The sequence below is a fragment of the Vombatus ursinus genome, unplaced genomic scaffold (assembly GCF_900497805.2).
Source record: "Vombatus ursinus unplaced genomic scaffold, bare-nosed wombat genome assembly UNPS02014973.1, whole genome shotgun sequence".
Taxonomy (NCBI): domain Eukaryota; kingdom Metazoa; phylum Chordata; class Mammalia; order Diprotodontia; family Vombatidae; genus Vombatus; species Vombatus ursinus.
The window spans coordinates 206,124-221,439 of NW_020954751.1; the positions used below are offsets into that span (position 1 = coordinate 206,124).

General features: G+C 40.3%; 1 protein-coding gene across 1 annotated transcript in view; it reads left to right on the forward strand.

Moving 5' to 3' along the window:
* The window catches only part of LOC114030669 (fer-1-like protein 6), a 193,259-nt gene that overhangs the window by 95,807 nt on the left and 82,136 nt on the right, over positions 1 to 15,316 (forward strand). The window contains exon 21 of the mRNA XM_027845520.1: positions 5,220 to 5,369. Coding sequence (XP_027701321.1) covers positions 5,220 to 5,369 — 150 coding nt within the window. The remainder of the gene's footprint in view (positions 1 to 5,219; positions 5,370 to 15,316) is intronic.

Below are 15,316 nucleotides of genomic sequence, written 5' to 3' on the forward strand. Positions count from 1 at the left end.
GGGCCATGTCCATTGATAATTTTATTGAGACATCAAGGGCATTTACTGGGCGCTGGTGATGAATTAATTGTCTTGACTTTTGTGGCATAAACCTATCTACTTATGCTGAGCATGTAAAAAAGAGAATCATTTTCAGAAATATCTTTTTTTCTTCTGTCTTTTGATGAAATCCTAAGAGAGATGAACAGAGAAGAGGGCAACAGAGTTAAGGGCAGGCATGTGACTGTGACCTTGCAGCATATATCTAGAAAAAGTCTGGGTATACAAATAACACTTCTCCAGAAGTCACTAATGATGAAGAAAACATCATAATTGTACATACTCTCCCACAATAAGCCTGTAAGTAGAGTTCCTGGATCCCTGACTTCTAGGAAATGAGGTTTTAGTTCCCGGTTTCAGAGAAATAGTGGCATAATCTCTTGGATTGAGGGCTGCAAGTCTGGAGAGGGGTACAACCTGACTGAATAAACGAAGTTGTGAATCTCAGACTTCTGGAGGAAAATTGAGAGCTCTTGAATCCCATTGCCTTGGGAAAGTATTAAGTTCCTCAGGAGTTCTTAGTCAGAACCAGACTCCTAAAAGAAGAGGATGTTGCATCTGGCCTTATAATTGGAAAACAATGAGGGAGTGAGTTATGACAGAAGAAAACAAAAGACCTGGAATTTTCTCTCCACTACTATTCAGAGCTATGTTAAGTCTGATGGGAAGTGAATTATTTCTTGAGCAATCATAAGTTGCATTTCCTTCTGGGGGAAGTCTTGCCTCATATGGTAGTACCATAAAGTTGTAGGCCTGTGTGCAGCTCTGTGTTAAAGGTGGGATTCCTCTGTGTTAAAGGTGGGATTCATCAGAATGTTAAGGACAAGGGCTTGCCTCTCTGATAACATCAAGTTAATTTGCCTTCCAAGAGGAGTCTTAAATATAAGGTTTAAGTCCCCACTCCAAGAGGAGTCTGAGAGATTGTGCAGGACCCTAGAAGAAAAGTAGTACTCACCAAAAAGGGAGAATTACGTTAATTGTTTATGAGCTACTTTGTAGCTCATAGAATGAAATAAAAACTGTACTGTGTCTAATTAACTTTGTCACCACAAATGCTTTACTTGGGAGCTGAGAACCCTTTTACCCATATCTGTGGAGGTCTAAGAATAAACTGCATTCAAACTATATCCTGAGATTTACCACTTTGATTGGAGCAAAAAAAAAAAAAAGAAAAAAATCCAAAGAGATCGTTTTTGGAGCTACCCCTGTGATTAAATCCTGCTTACTTAAGGATGGAGCACTGGGCTTTTGGCTGCACATTTATCTAAGATGTTATAAAGAACCTACCCAGATTTTACAAAATGGATGACTACAACCTATTTCTGGTGTTCTCATAGGCTCAAATGCTTCCAGAGTGAATTGCAGAAGATTTCAATCACACACTCACTCACACGCTTAATCAATAAGCATTTATTAAATACCTATTGTGTGCCAGGCACTGAGCTAGTTTTGCGGATACAGAAACAAAAATGAAACAGTCTCCCCCTTCAAGGAGGGAGACAGTGTACATTGTGAGAATCTGCAAAACAGGTAGATACAAGGTAGACACAAAATAAATCCAAGGTAATTTTGTGGAAAAGCACTGGCAACTGGAGAATCAGGAAATAGTTGAGCTTTGAAGAAAAATAGAAATTCTAAGTGAAGGGGGTAAGGAAGGCATGCATTACAAGGAGGCATGGGAGACATCCTGAGAAGGGAGATGGAATGTTGTCAATAAACATTTATTAAGCACCAACTACGTGCCAGCTATTGTGCTGAGCATGGGGGACACAAAAAGAGGGCCTTGTGGACCTCACAATCTAATGGAATGGTTTGTATACAGAACAGGTTGGCTGGAAGATAGAATGAGTGAAGAGATCTAATGAGTAATCAACCCAGAAAGGTAGGCTGGGGACACATTATGAAAGAATTTGAATGACAAATAGAGGAGATTGCATTATGTCCTAGAGGCAACAGGGAGCTGCTGGAGCTTTTTAAATTGTGGGAAGTGCATAGTTACATTCATGCTTAGTATATTAGTTTGACAGCTGTGTAGCAGATAAATTGGAGAAGGGAGAGCCTAGAGGAAGGGGCCCAATTAGGAAGTTACTGCAAAAGTGGAGGTGAGATGGGATAAGTACCTGAGCTAAGATGGTGGCCATGAGAGCAAAGAGAAGGGGCTGAATGCAGCCAGAGGTCACGTTAGCTTGTTGATACCATGCCACATTGCACGGACCCAGATTGAGCAGGCCTCTACTAAACTCTCCTCATTTTTTTCAGCTGAGAATTCTCAGAAGCCCCACTATGTTAGAAATCATGTCTCTTTTAGCTCTTTAACTGGATACAAACAGAAGATGGGAATCAGGAAGAAACTGCTTTATGATGAGCCTTCCTATGATATAAATATATATATATATATATATATCTTTGAGACAGCCTGTCTGCTATTCAACTTCTGTGTATATCACTTGATTACAGGGCACTTCACAGATTTCACATCTAATTTCCTTCTTTCCCCATAGATCCAAAGCTGGCTCCCTAGTTACTAGACAGTGACTTCTGTTACAGTATATTTTGATACTGTGATGGCTCTCTGATATCATCAATCACTGGTATATCCTCCAGTGAAATAGATTGCAGCCCATTCACCTTTCATCCTGTGTGACTCTTGCTCATGTCTTCCACAAGGGATCCACCCTACATGGTGGGAGCCTTCTTTTAAATGTACTGATGTTGTATAGATACCAATGGAATATGTGGGCATCTCTTACTCTCTCCCCATAACTAGCCCACTTCTTTTTTAAAATATTTTATTTTTCCCAATTATATGTAAAGATAATTTTTAACATTTTTTGTAAAATTTTGAGTTCCAAATTTTCTCCCTCTCTTCTTTACCTCCCCCCTCCCTGAGACAGTAAACAATTTGATGCAAGTTATGTATGTGTAATTATGTAAGACTTATTTCCAAATCAGTCATATGTGAAAGAAGAAATAGACCAAAAGAAAAAAAAAACACATAAAAAAATAATGAAAGTAAAAAACAGTATGCTTCAATCTGTAGTCAATCTCATCAAGTCTTTCTGTGGATGTGGATAGCATTTTTCATCATTGGATCCTTGTATTGCTGAGAATAGTGAAATCATTCACAGTGTATCATTGTACAATATTGCTGTTACTGTGTTCATTGTTCTCCTGGTTCTACTCACTTCACTCAAACATTTGACACTTACTAGCTTTGTGACCCTGGGCAAGTCACTTAACCCCAATTGCCTAAAAAAATAAAAATAAAAATAAAAATAAAGAAAAAAGAAAAGGTTAGACTAGATGAATGACCTCTGAGATGCCTTCCAACTCAGATAGTCCATGGATCTGGACCTTCATTGACATAGGGGAACCCTGAATGAGAAAATTCCCCCTACAAGTACAGGTCCCCACCTTCTCTACAACTTAAAATCAGAGAGTTGTCTAGAGCACTGCGATATTAAGTGATTCACCCAGGATCACACACCCAGTATATATCAAAAGATGGACTTGAATCCAAGTCATTCTGGCTTCAAGGCCAGCCCTCTATCCACTTATGTCTTACAGTGATAGTAGAAAGAGCATGAAATTGGCCATTAGAAGAAACTTAAATATTATCTTCAGGCAGCTAGGTAGTGAAGTGGATAGAGAACTGGACTAGGAGTCAGGAAGTCCTGAGTTCAAATCTGGTCTCAGTGTGACCCTGGCCAAGTCACTCTCTTCCTCAGTTTCCTCATTTGTAAAATGGTGATAATACTAGCACTCACTTCCCAGGGTTATGAGGATAAAGTGAGATAATATTTGTAAAGTTCTACATAAATACTAGATATTATTATCTAAATATCAGCTAAGATAGTTGTTGCTTTTATAATTAGCCCATAACACTATTCATTTTCACCGAGATAATGTAGGTGGCATTGCCCTATCCCCCTCTACTCCCAACTCCTTCCCATTCCATTTAAATCCCTGAAGAGTTTTCAGTTTTTTCCTCTATAAAAATAAGGATTGAATAAATCTAAGTGAGAAGGCTATGGCTCCATAGGGCTGGGATGGGGGTGCATTTCTAGGGAGAGTGAGTCTCCATTCTATCCTTTATTGTCAATGGTGGGCCTGAGTTCAGCCCCTCCTGCCCAGTGTGAGTTAGCTGGCTCTCTAGGGCCTCATTGTGTCTCTTTGGGCCTGAGTCCACCTTGAGAAGAGAGAGGAATACACCGTTTTACTTCTCTTTGGTTCTGTGTTTGTAGCAGGACCCCAGATCCAGATTCTCTGTGTGTGTATGTGTGTGTGTGCCACCATGCATGTATGTTTGTCTTTGTGTCTAAGACATCTCCGCATATTTGACTAAATCTGTGTCCCACCCAGACCTGTCCATGCTTTGTGACCACAACCCCAGGCACTAAATCAGGGACCACAATCTGAGCATACATCCTAACTGCTATCCCCTGGTGGAGTGTAAGCTCCTTTAGGGCAGGGACTGTTTAATTTTTGTCCTCAGTGCCTTGCATAGTACCTGACACTTTTTTGGTTGGGGTTGAAGTGGGAGTAGGAGGGTGGGGGGGAAGGGAAAGGGATTTTATCCCTATAGGGAACTTCAGATGAAGAAATCTCTCTACCTAATGCAGATAACCAATTGTTCCACAACTTACCATTTTGGAAAGTTTCTTGGGGCACTGATTGGGAGGTTAAATGATTTGCCTGGGGTCTCAGAGCTTGTAGGTGTCAGAAGTGGGATTTGAACCCCCTCCTTGTGACTCCAAGGCTGATTCCCTACCCACTATTACTTGCTGTGCTCTCTGGCACAAAATAAACGTAGACACACATACATACATGCACACACATGTGCATGTATGTACTTATTGAATACAATTTGCTTAAAATGTTCCTGGACCTCCCTAGACACAGTCCTTTGGGTTTTCCTTAGGTACTTGTGTTTATGAGCAATCACTGAATAAACTCTTGTTTCCTGAGTCTAGGGGGTGTGGAGAGAGACAGTGGAAGAAAAGCTGGCGGAAAGGCGAGAGGGGAGCCCTGGAAAATGTGACCAATGGAAATGCAAATTCCATGAGCCTTAAAGATTATTTTCTAGGTTGAGGGTCATGTTTAGAAGGGATTTTAAAGGACAGGATGGTCACCAAGCAGATGTCATTGATATCAAGGAAAAATTGTTTTGTTTTCCCTAGGGGAAACCAGAATACTTAGGCTCTACTGTGGCTACTCCCGTTGTGAAGCTTGTGGACCAAGAGTATGAACCACCCAGACTTTCCTATCACCCAATTTTTTGTGGCCATCTTGATGGAGGGGACCTTCTCGCCGTGTTTGAACTTTTGCAAGTAAGTGGTCAAATACAGGCAACTCCTCTTAGGACAACACCAAATATCAAGGTGCAGCAGGTCACTGAATGTCACAGATCACTGGAGACAATGTCAGACAAACAATCTCAGTGACCCACTACAATGGGAAGAATCCTGGTTTTTATACTTACTGGATATATGATGATGTGAAAATCACTGTATCTTTTTTAAACTTCATTTTCCTCATCTGTAAAATGGGGACAATAATACTTTCATTACATAACTCATAGGGTTGTTGTGAGAATAGTAACATAAATATTCATCTTTATATAAATATGTATGCATACTATGATATACTTCAGCGGAAAAGTATTTTGTAAAGTCAATGTATTGTATAATCATTATGTATTAATATTTAATGCATATATTATTAATAATATTCACTATGCATTTATAGCATGCACACATTTGTTTAGTGCATTAATGCCTAACAAGAACTTTCCTGAGAGTTAATATATGGTAATAAAATCACACCATTTCATAAAAAATTAAAATAGAGAGTGAACCTCTGATTTCATTGGTATACAGAACTACCAGTTTCTTATACTAATTTGGAGGTTAAATGACTTGCCCAAAATTAAACAGTCAGGATGTGTCAGGGGCAGGACCTAAATGCAAGCCTTCTTGGCTCTGAGTCAGGCTTTCTATGGCATGCTGCCGATGATTTATAATTCTTATCAGATGATGATAATTATCTCCATTGCTTCGGTAGGGCCAGGATCTCATTGCCATAGGCATTTTCTCCATTGGTGCAGGTTCAGCCAGTCATGCCTTCTTCTCCTTTATGATTCTCATCCATATTCTTCCATGGATTCACCACAAAGGATCCATCTGAAATGTGGGGAGCCTTCCTCTAGATCTTTTCACATTCTGTGGGTAGCAGACTAACACTCAAGCTGTCTATCGGATAGCCTTCAGTATCACTGCAAGACTGGCCCACATCCTTGTCTAACAATACATTTCCTTGGTGTTATCTCCTACACTTCTTTTTCTGCATAAGTCATTGTGGGAGATAGAGGCTGCCTCTTGTTGATGCCCACCATGAGTTTCTCCATTGCTATTTGGGACATCCATAACTTGGATCCCTTGGAGAATATGAAGATCCAAAGTTTGCAGTTATCCAGCAACTCCAGGAGAACATTTATGTTGAAAATATGGGTTTTATGCTAAGGATTCTCTTGAGATTGATGAAAGTACTGGGCAGCTTCCTAAGGAAAAGGCTATATGGGTTGGCATAGAGGTATCAAATATGTAATCCTAACACTCCTGAGTGGCAGAACCAAATGAAAAGGCAATTGAGAAATATTTAACAAAATAAATAAATAAAAATGCAATAGAACATAAATTGTGTCAATATGTGATTTTCTAAGCCAACATATGACTGAACAGGATTTAGTGGCCCTGTTTCTATTTGAGTTTGATTCTACTAGTGTGGTAGATAGAATGTTCAACCTGAAGTCATATATACATAGCACATTAATATACATATACATATATATGGACATACATATGAATGTAACATGGGCCTATAGATCTATGCATATGTATTTATATCATACACACATATGCAACAATTTCCTGCCTCATTTGGCTTCTTAGAACATGTCATAACCATGACTCATCATGAACTTGTTACAGGGGACAATCTCCTACTAACCTATTTGAAAGGTTTGATTATGTGACTTAGAAAAAAGTCTTCTTACACCAAAGACCCCCTAGAGACCAGGGACCCTATCTTCACATGAGATCCCAATGTCCAATGTCTTTGTGACAATTCAATAGAATTAGCTTTTAATTATCTATTACAAGATATGGACTCCCTGATGCAGACTATCAAAGCTTACAGATAAATTATCCAGTGGGTGTAAGACTCATTTTGTGGTGTAGTGGAATGAGTACTAGACTTGTAGGAAGGAAGGAAACAAGCATTTATTAAGCACTTACTATTTTCCAGGCACTGTGCTAAGCACTACATATATGTACACGTGTGTGTGTGTGTGTATGTATATATGTACAATCTCATTTATCCTAACAACAATCCTGGGAGGTAGGTGCTATTACGATCCCTATTTTATAGTCGGGGAAGCTAAGGCAGACAAAAATTAAGTGACTGCTCAGCATCTTAGAGCTAGTACCTCCTCGTGATATCATTGTTCCTCATTGAGGATGAAGGATAAATAACAACAAAAACAACAACAGCTAGTAATGACCAGAAACAGGAAAGGTTGAAGGCAAAAGGAAAAGGGACAGCAGAAGATGAAATGGATAGATAGCGTCATGTAAACAACAAACATTGGACAGGATCGAGAGATAGTGGTGGATAGAAGGGCATGGTGTCCATGGGGTCACAAAGAGTTGGACATAATTGAATGACTAAAAAACAACAACATAAACATATGCCAGGCACTGTGCTAAGGGCTTTACAAATATTATCTCATTTGATCCTCAAACAACCCTGGGATATAGGTGCTATTATGATCCCTATTTTATAGTTGAGGAAATTGAGGCAGACAGATGTTAAGCCCAGGGTCACACAGCTAGTAAGTGTGTGAGGCTGGATAGGAACTCAGGTCTTCTTGACTCTAGGCCTAGAGTTCTATCCATTGTCACTTGAAATTGCAACACTAATTGTTGAGTGATAGTACAATTAACATATGAATGTAAGAATTGCTACAGCAGGCCAGACTCATGCTCCAGCTAGCCAAGGATTCTGTCTTTTCTGGTGGCATCAGTGAGTATGGTTGTTTTCTATGATATCAATATCAAGAGGTTAGGGACTTACTTTCCAAAAAGCCCTGACATCCTTTAGTGACCCATTGTGGACTTCTCTTTCATGTATTTTGCCTTCATTGAACATATTTATATGAGGAAAAGTAAATTTAGCATAAGTCAGTATTTAGGGAAAACCCCTGGTTAGGAAGAGGGGTTAGGGTGGTCCATAGTAGAAATAGAGGACTTATCCTTCAAAATAGGTTGGGAAGTTAAAAACCTAGGCTAACTTCAGGGCTGAGACCCAATGGGCTGAGATAAATTGGTGAATCACTTACTAGTTGAAGCAAATCCATGGGGATACAGGAAAGATCAGAGTATCAAGCTAATAATGATAATAATACTTTAAGGTTTGCAAATCATTTTACAAATATCACATTTTATCCTCACAACAATCCAAGGAGGTAGGGGTAGTTATTATTTCCATTTTGCAGATAAGGAAACTGAGGCAGACACAAGCTAAATGACTTGCCCAGGGTAACTTAGCTAGTAAGGGTCTGAAGCATGATTTGACCCCAAGTCTTCCTGACTCCAGGTCCAGAGTTCTACTTACTGCACCACTTAACTGCCTAGTCACTAGGAAGGTTGAATACTTAATCCTAACTCAAGATACTTCCCAGAACCTTAAGTCTTTTTACTCTAGAGATCTGTACCAGATTGCCACAGGTACCCTATCTGGTCCCGGGCAGGTTCACCTGCTTTCTACTAAGTCAGGCACCCCTGCTGAGGCAAAGACCCATGCATCTGTCATGTAAAGTAAGAATGACCCCCTTTCAGCCCCCTTTAAGCTAGGCCAAGTATGTTAAGGTTTAGTGAAAGAATCTATGCTTACTTACCATTACTTTTCATGATTTTATAGCCTTAGATCCTCACCCCTCTTAACTTTTGCTGGCCATATTACAATACTTCCAGGATCTGTGGTTTTGACAGAATGGATTCGTTCCCCTCCCCTGAACCTCACCCTCCACCAACATGTGTCCCAGCATCTCCACTCAGTCTTCCTAAGTTGTGGCCAAAATAATCCATCAATACTGGATGACGAATCTCTTTACACTTGGCTTTGTTGGTCTTTGGGCAACTAGGTGATGCAGTAGATAAAGCACTGGGTCTGGAGTCAGGAAGACCTGAGTTGAAATTCGGCCTCAGACACTTAAAAGCGGTGTGACTCTAGGCAAGTCATTTAACCCTGTTTGCTTCAGTTTTCTCATCTGTAAAATAAGCTAAAGAACGAAATGGCAAACCACTACAGTATCTTTGACAAGAAAACCCCAAATGGGGTCATGAAGAGTCAGATACAACTGAAACAACTTAACACAACAAGGAGTCAAAGAATCAGCAGGGGAAAAATGAGATGAAACTATTCCCCCCTATCTGAAAGCTAGGTAGGCTCGTCATTAGATGAATATATTAAATAACAACATTTCCCTTAAACGTTAATACCCTTCAAACACTACTTTCTTTAAAATACTAAGAACTTCAATTTTGGTTTATGGTGTCATTTCTGTTTCTAAAAACAGCATAACTATGATATATTTGAATTTGAGCCATCATTCCATCAGCACTCTTGAAAATTAATTTCATTCAAGTGGCACCTTTCATTAAAAATACGTCTCTCATGACAGCTATTTTCTTTTGTTTTCATTTGTGGGTGTTTGAAAGTCTAAAGGCATAATTCAAATACTAGTATTGCTTTTTAAAGGCCAAATAGCAAGATTCAGCTTGCTACCGTAACTTTCTTAAAGACATTGCTGTTGTTGTTCAGTCATTTCAGTTGTGTCCTACTCTTTGTAACCCTGTTTGGGGTTTTCTTGGCAAAGACACTGGAGCGGTTCGCCATTTCCTTCTCCAGATCATTTTGCAGATGAAGAAACTAAGGCAAAGTTAAGTGACTTGCCCAGGGTTCCCCAGCTAGTATCTAAGGCCAGACATGAACTCAGGTATTCCTGACTCCAGGCCTGGCACTCTATCCACTGAACCACCCAGTAGCTCCATGTCTTAAAGACATAGATACAAAGATACAAGGGAATTTTCCCTCTCTTCTCCTTGAAAGAAAACATGGACCATCCTCTATGATGAGACTTTATGTCAATACTTCAAATCTAAGACACATTAAGTGGCTAAAATTTGCAGAGCCCTGTTACATATTCAAAGGTGAATAAGACATAGTCTTTGCTTTGGGGAAATTTTTTAATCTAATAAGGGAGATAAGAGCAAAGAATCATACAGTTAGAAATGGAAGGGTACACATAGACCATTGAAAGGCCCCCTCATTTTATAGGTGGAGTACTAAGGCCCATAGAAGTTAGGTGACTTTCCCAAGGTCAGAGAGGTAGAAAGCGTCAGAACTACTGTTTCAACCCTGGGCCTGTGACTCCAAATACAGTGCTCTTTCCATTGTACTGTAGTGGCTCCATTTCAATCTAAGTCAATAAACATTTTTTAAGCACCTATTATGTGCCAAGTACTGTGCTAAGCACTGGGGATACAAATAAAAGCCAAAAAAAAAAATGCTAGTTCCTGCTCTCCAAGGTACTTACAATCTAATGGCTTCACTAGATTGTCATTCTCATGCTATCATTTACATTCAATCTCTACTGCCTCGTTCCCAACTGCCTACAAACAAGCCCATGCCACCCTATCCTGAAAAAAACTCACTTGATCCTTCCAACACTGCTAACTGTCTCCCCCAACTTTTCTGCCCTTTGAAGCTAAACTTCTTGAAATAGCTGCCTTCACTTTCTCTCCTCTCACTTTCTTCTTAACTCCTTACAATCCGGCTCCAACATTGTCATTCCACTAGAGCTGTTCTCTCCAAAGTTACTAATGATCTTAGTTGCCATTGAATTTAGTCTTTTCTTTATTCTCATTCTCCTTTGCCCCTCTGAAGCCTTTGACACTGTTGATCCCTCTCTCTTCCTTGATACTCTCTTCTCTCTAGGTTTTTCAGGACCCCACTTTCTCCTGGTTTTCCTCCTAGTCATTTGACCACTCCTTCTCTGTCTCCTTTGCTGGATTCTCTTCCATATCACACCCTCTCTAACTCTAGATGTCCCTCTGGATTCTGTCCTGGGCCCTCTTCTCTTCTCTCTCTGTACTACTTGGTGATCTCATCAGTTCCCATGGATTTAATTACTATCTCTATGCTGTTGATTCTCAAATCTACCTATCCTGCCCAAATATCTCTGCTGACCTCCAATCTTGCATCTCCAACTGCTTTTCAGAACTCTTGAACTGGATGTCCAGTAGACATCTTAAAGTCAACATGTCCAGAACAGAACTCATTATCTTTTCCCCTGTCTAGAGGGCCACATGTGGCCTCAAGGCCTCAGGTTCCCCACCCCTACTGCCTAAATCCTTCCTCTCTCCTACCTTCTCTATTAATGTAGAGGGCAACACCATCCACCCAGTCCCTCAGGCTCACAATCTAGGAATCATCCCGGATTCTTCACTATCTCTCACCCTCATATCCAAGCTGTTGTCAAGGCCTGCTGATTTTACTTTTGTAATATCTCTTAACTGCCACATTGCCACCACTATAGTACACGCCCCCATCAGGATATTATTGCAATACCCTGCTGATGAGTCTACCTACCTCAAGTCTCTCCCCACTCCCATCTATCCTCCATTCAGCTACTAAAGTGATTTTCTTAAAGCTCAGGTATGACCATGTCGCTCCCCTACTCAACCAACCCTGTTGCCTCCAGGAGCAAATACAAAATGCTCTGTTTGGCATTCAAAGCCTTTTATAACCTAGCTCCCTCCTACATTTTCAGTCTTTTTATACCTTGTTCCCTACCACATACTCTTTGATCCACTGGCCTCCTGGCTATTCCAAGAACAAGCCACTTCATCTCTTGACTGGGTATTTTCTCTAACTGACCCCCATGCCTGGAATACTCTCAATCTTTGCTCCACCTACTGACCTCCCTAGCTTCCCTTAAGTCCCACTAAATGTCCTTTTTTACTAGAAGTTCCCTCAACCCCTCTTAATTCTAGTGCCTTCCCTCTGTTAAATATTTCCTATTTGTCCTATATATAGCTTGTTCTATATATATTTGTTTGCATTGGGCTATAAACTCCTTGAGGGCAAGGACTTTCTTTTGCCTCTTTTTGTATCCCCAGTACATAGCACAGTACTTGGCACATAGAAGATGCTTAATAAATGTTAACTGATTGAAAAATATAAAACACAAATTAAACTATGGTGAGTATATGAGATATATATGAACAAAATGATGTGTGAGGTCAGAGGAAGTAAAGTTCATTTCTTATTTGGGGGGAGTGTCAATACAGCTTGAGTAAAGTGGGGATCACAGCTCCTGAAGTGAAAAGAGAATGACCTTTAGAGGCAAATGTCCTACATGGGGGCTACTTCTGGCTCCACTATTCTTAGCTGTGCAACTTGGGGTAAATAACTCAACTTCTGTTTTCTTATTTGTACACTCGATTCTAATCTAGTACAATTCAAGAAACATATATTAAGTCCAAGGCAATGTGCTTGACTCATACAAATGAAGCCTACTCTACTCTCAAAGAGTTTATGTTCTATTGAAGAGAGGCAAGGAGACATGCCATAATTACCATCGTTATCATAGCTGATGTTTGCTGTTGTCGTCCAGTCGTATCTGACTCTTTATGACCTAATTTGGGGTTTTCTTAGTAGAGATATGAAGTGGTTTGCCATTTGCTTCTCCAGCTCATTTTACAGATGAGAAAACGGAGGCAAACAGGGTTAAGTGACTTGCCTAGGGTCACACAACTAGTAAGTATCTGAGGCCAGATTTGAACTCACAAAGGTGAGTCTTCCTGGCTGAAGGCCTGACACTTTATCCACTGTGCTACCTAACTACCCATCTGATGTTTGTCTAGTGGTTTAAAGTTTATAAAGTACTCTACCTACATTATCTCATTTATCACAGTAAACCAGTGAGACAGAAATGATAAGTATTATGTTTCCCATTTTATAGATGTGAAAACTAAGGCATGTACAAATCCAAATGAATACAAGGTAATTTGAGGAGAGAGGACACTAGCAACTGTGAGGTTCAAGAAAAGCTTTGAGTAGGAAGGAGAATCTCAGCTATGCTTTGTTTTACAATTTCTTCATTTCTCATAAAGTCATTAGATTCCATTTACTGTATTCTAATTTTTAAGGAAGTATTTTCTTCAGTGAGCTTTTGGGTTTCCTTTTCCATTTGGCCAATTCTGCTTTTTAAGGCATTCTTCTCCTCATTGACTTTTTGGACCTCTTTTGCCATTTGGGTTAGTCTATTTTTTAAGGTGTTATTTTCTTCAGTATTTTTTGGGGGGTTTCCTTTAGCAAGCTATTGACTTGTTTTTCATGTTTTTCTTGCATCACTCATTTCTCTTCCCAGTTTTTCCTCTACTTCTCTTACTTGCTTCTCAAAATCCTTTTTGAGCTCTTCCGTAACCTGGGACTGATTTTTATTTTTCTTGAAAGCTTTGGATATAGGAGCTTTGACTTTCTCTTCTTCTTCTGGTTGTATGATTTCATCTTCTTTGTCACCAAAGTAAGATTCTGCGGTCTGATGTTTTTTGCCGTTTGCTCGTTTTCCCAGCCAATTACTTGAGTCTTAAACTCTTTGTTAAGGTAGGGATCTACTTCCAGTGTGGAGAATGCACTGTCCCAAGCTTCAGGGATTTTGTGCAACTGTTTTCAGAGATGCTTCTAGGGACCTGTAAGTTTTTAGTTCTTTCAAGGTGGTGTGATCAAGGGCGAGGTGTCTATTCCTTTCCTGGCTTATGCTCTGGTCTATGAGTGACCACAAGTACTCTTTTCTGCCTTGGAACTGTGAGGAGGATTCTCTCTCCACCACCACCATCACAAGCTTCACTATGCCAACACTCCTCCTTGCCCCACGACTGCCACTCACACCTGTGACCGAGATCTAAGCATGGGCAAAGCAACAGAATCCTGTCTCGGTGCCAGCAAAGAGATCCCTGCAATCACCCTCTGATCAGTTGCTCAATACCCCCCTCCATCTGTGGGCTGAGAACTCTGGAATTAGCTGCCACCCAGGGCTGTACTGGGACTAGGGCCAGACCAAGCTCATCTCTCACCGTGGTCCAACAGACCTTTCCTACTAACCTTCTAAGTTGTCTTTGGTGTTTGTAGGTTGAGAAGTCTGGAAACCACCACAGCTCCCCTTGATTCAATCCCTGGGGACTGCTCCAGGTTCACTGAGGCGTGGTCTTTGCCTGCGTGGCCACGCTGAACTGTGATCCTCTCCCAACCCAGAGCAATAGACCTTTGCAATCAACCATTCAGGTTGTCTTGGGCTGGAAATTTGTTTCACTCTGTCTTTGTGTGGGTTCTACTGCTCTAGAATTTGTTCAGAGCCATTTTTTACAGGTATTTGGGGGATTTGGGGGAGGGCTCAAGCAGTTCACTACATTTACTCTGCCATCTTGGCTCCGCCCTCTCTTAGCTATGCTTTAAAGAAAGCTCACTGCTCTGAGAGGCAGTGATGAGGAGGAAGTGAACTGTAGACATTAGATGCCTGCCCTTCTCCCATTGGGGAGTTCTTCCTAGAAGCTCTATTTTGAGGAAGAGTCCAGGCCATTTTATCCTTCATTCTTCAGATTTCATCCACCTCTACCTTTACCTCTTCCCACTTTTTAGTTCTTTCGTATGTGCTGTTTTCTCCATTAGATGGAAGCTCCTTGAGGGCTCTATATTTTTATTACCAGCACTAAACACAGTGCCTGGCACATAGTTAGGGCTTTATAAATGCTGGTTGACTGAGTTACTGTTAAAGAAGCAAATTGTATGACAGTTTGCCTGGAACAAAGACTGTAAATGGAGAATAGTTTGAAACAAGTCTGGAAAGGCAGGTGGGACCCAAATTGTAGGGAGCCAATACATTTCAGGCTGAGGCATTTAGATTTTGCCCTATAAGTGACAGAGATCCATTTAGGTTTTATTTTTGCTTGTTTGTTTTATTTTGCCAGACTTATAACTTGGGAGAAATATAGGGTGTCCCAAAAGTCACAGTGCATTTTAAAGTTTGAATAGTTTTAAGATTGCATTAAGACTTTTGAGACATCCCATATTTTGAAAAGTATAGTGAGGATGGATCAGATAGTCGGAGACACTAAAAATGCCAAGATGAATTAGGAAGCTATTGCAATAGTCC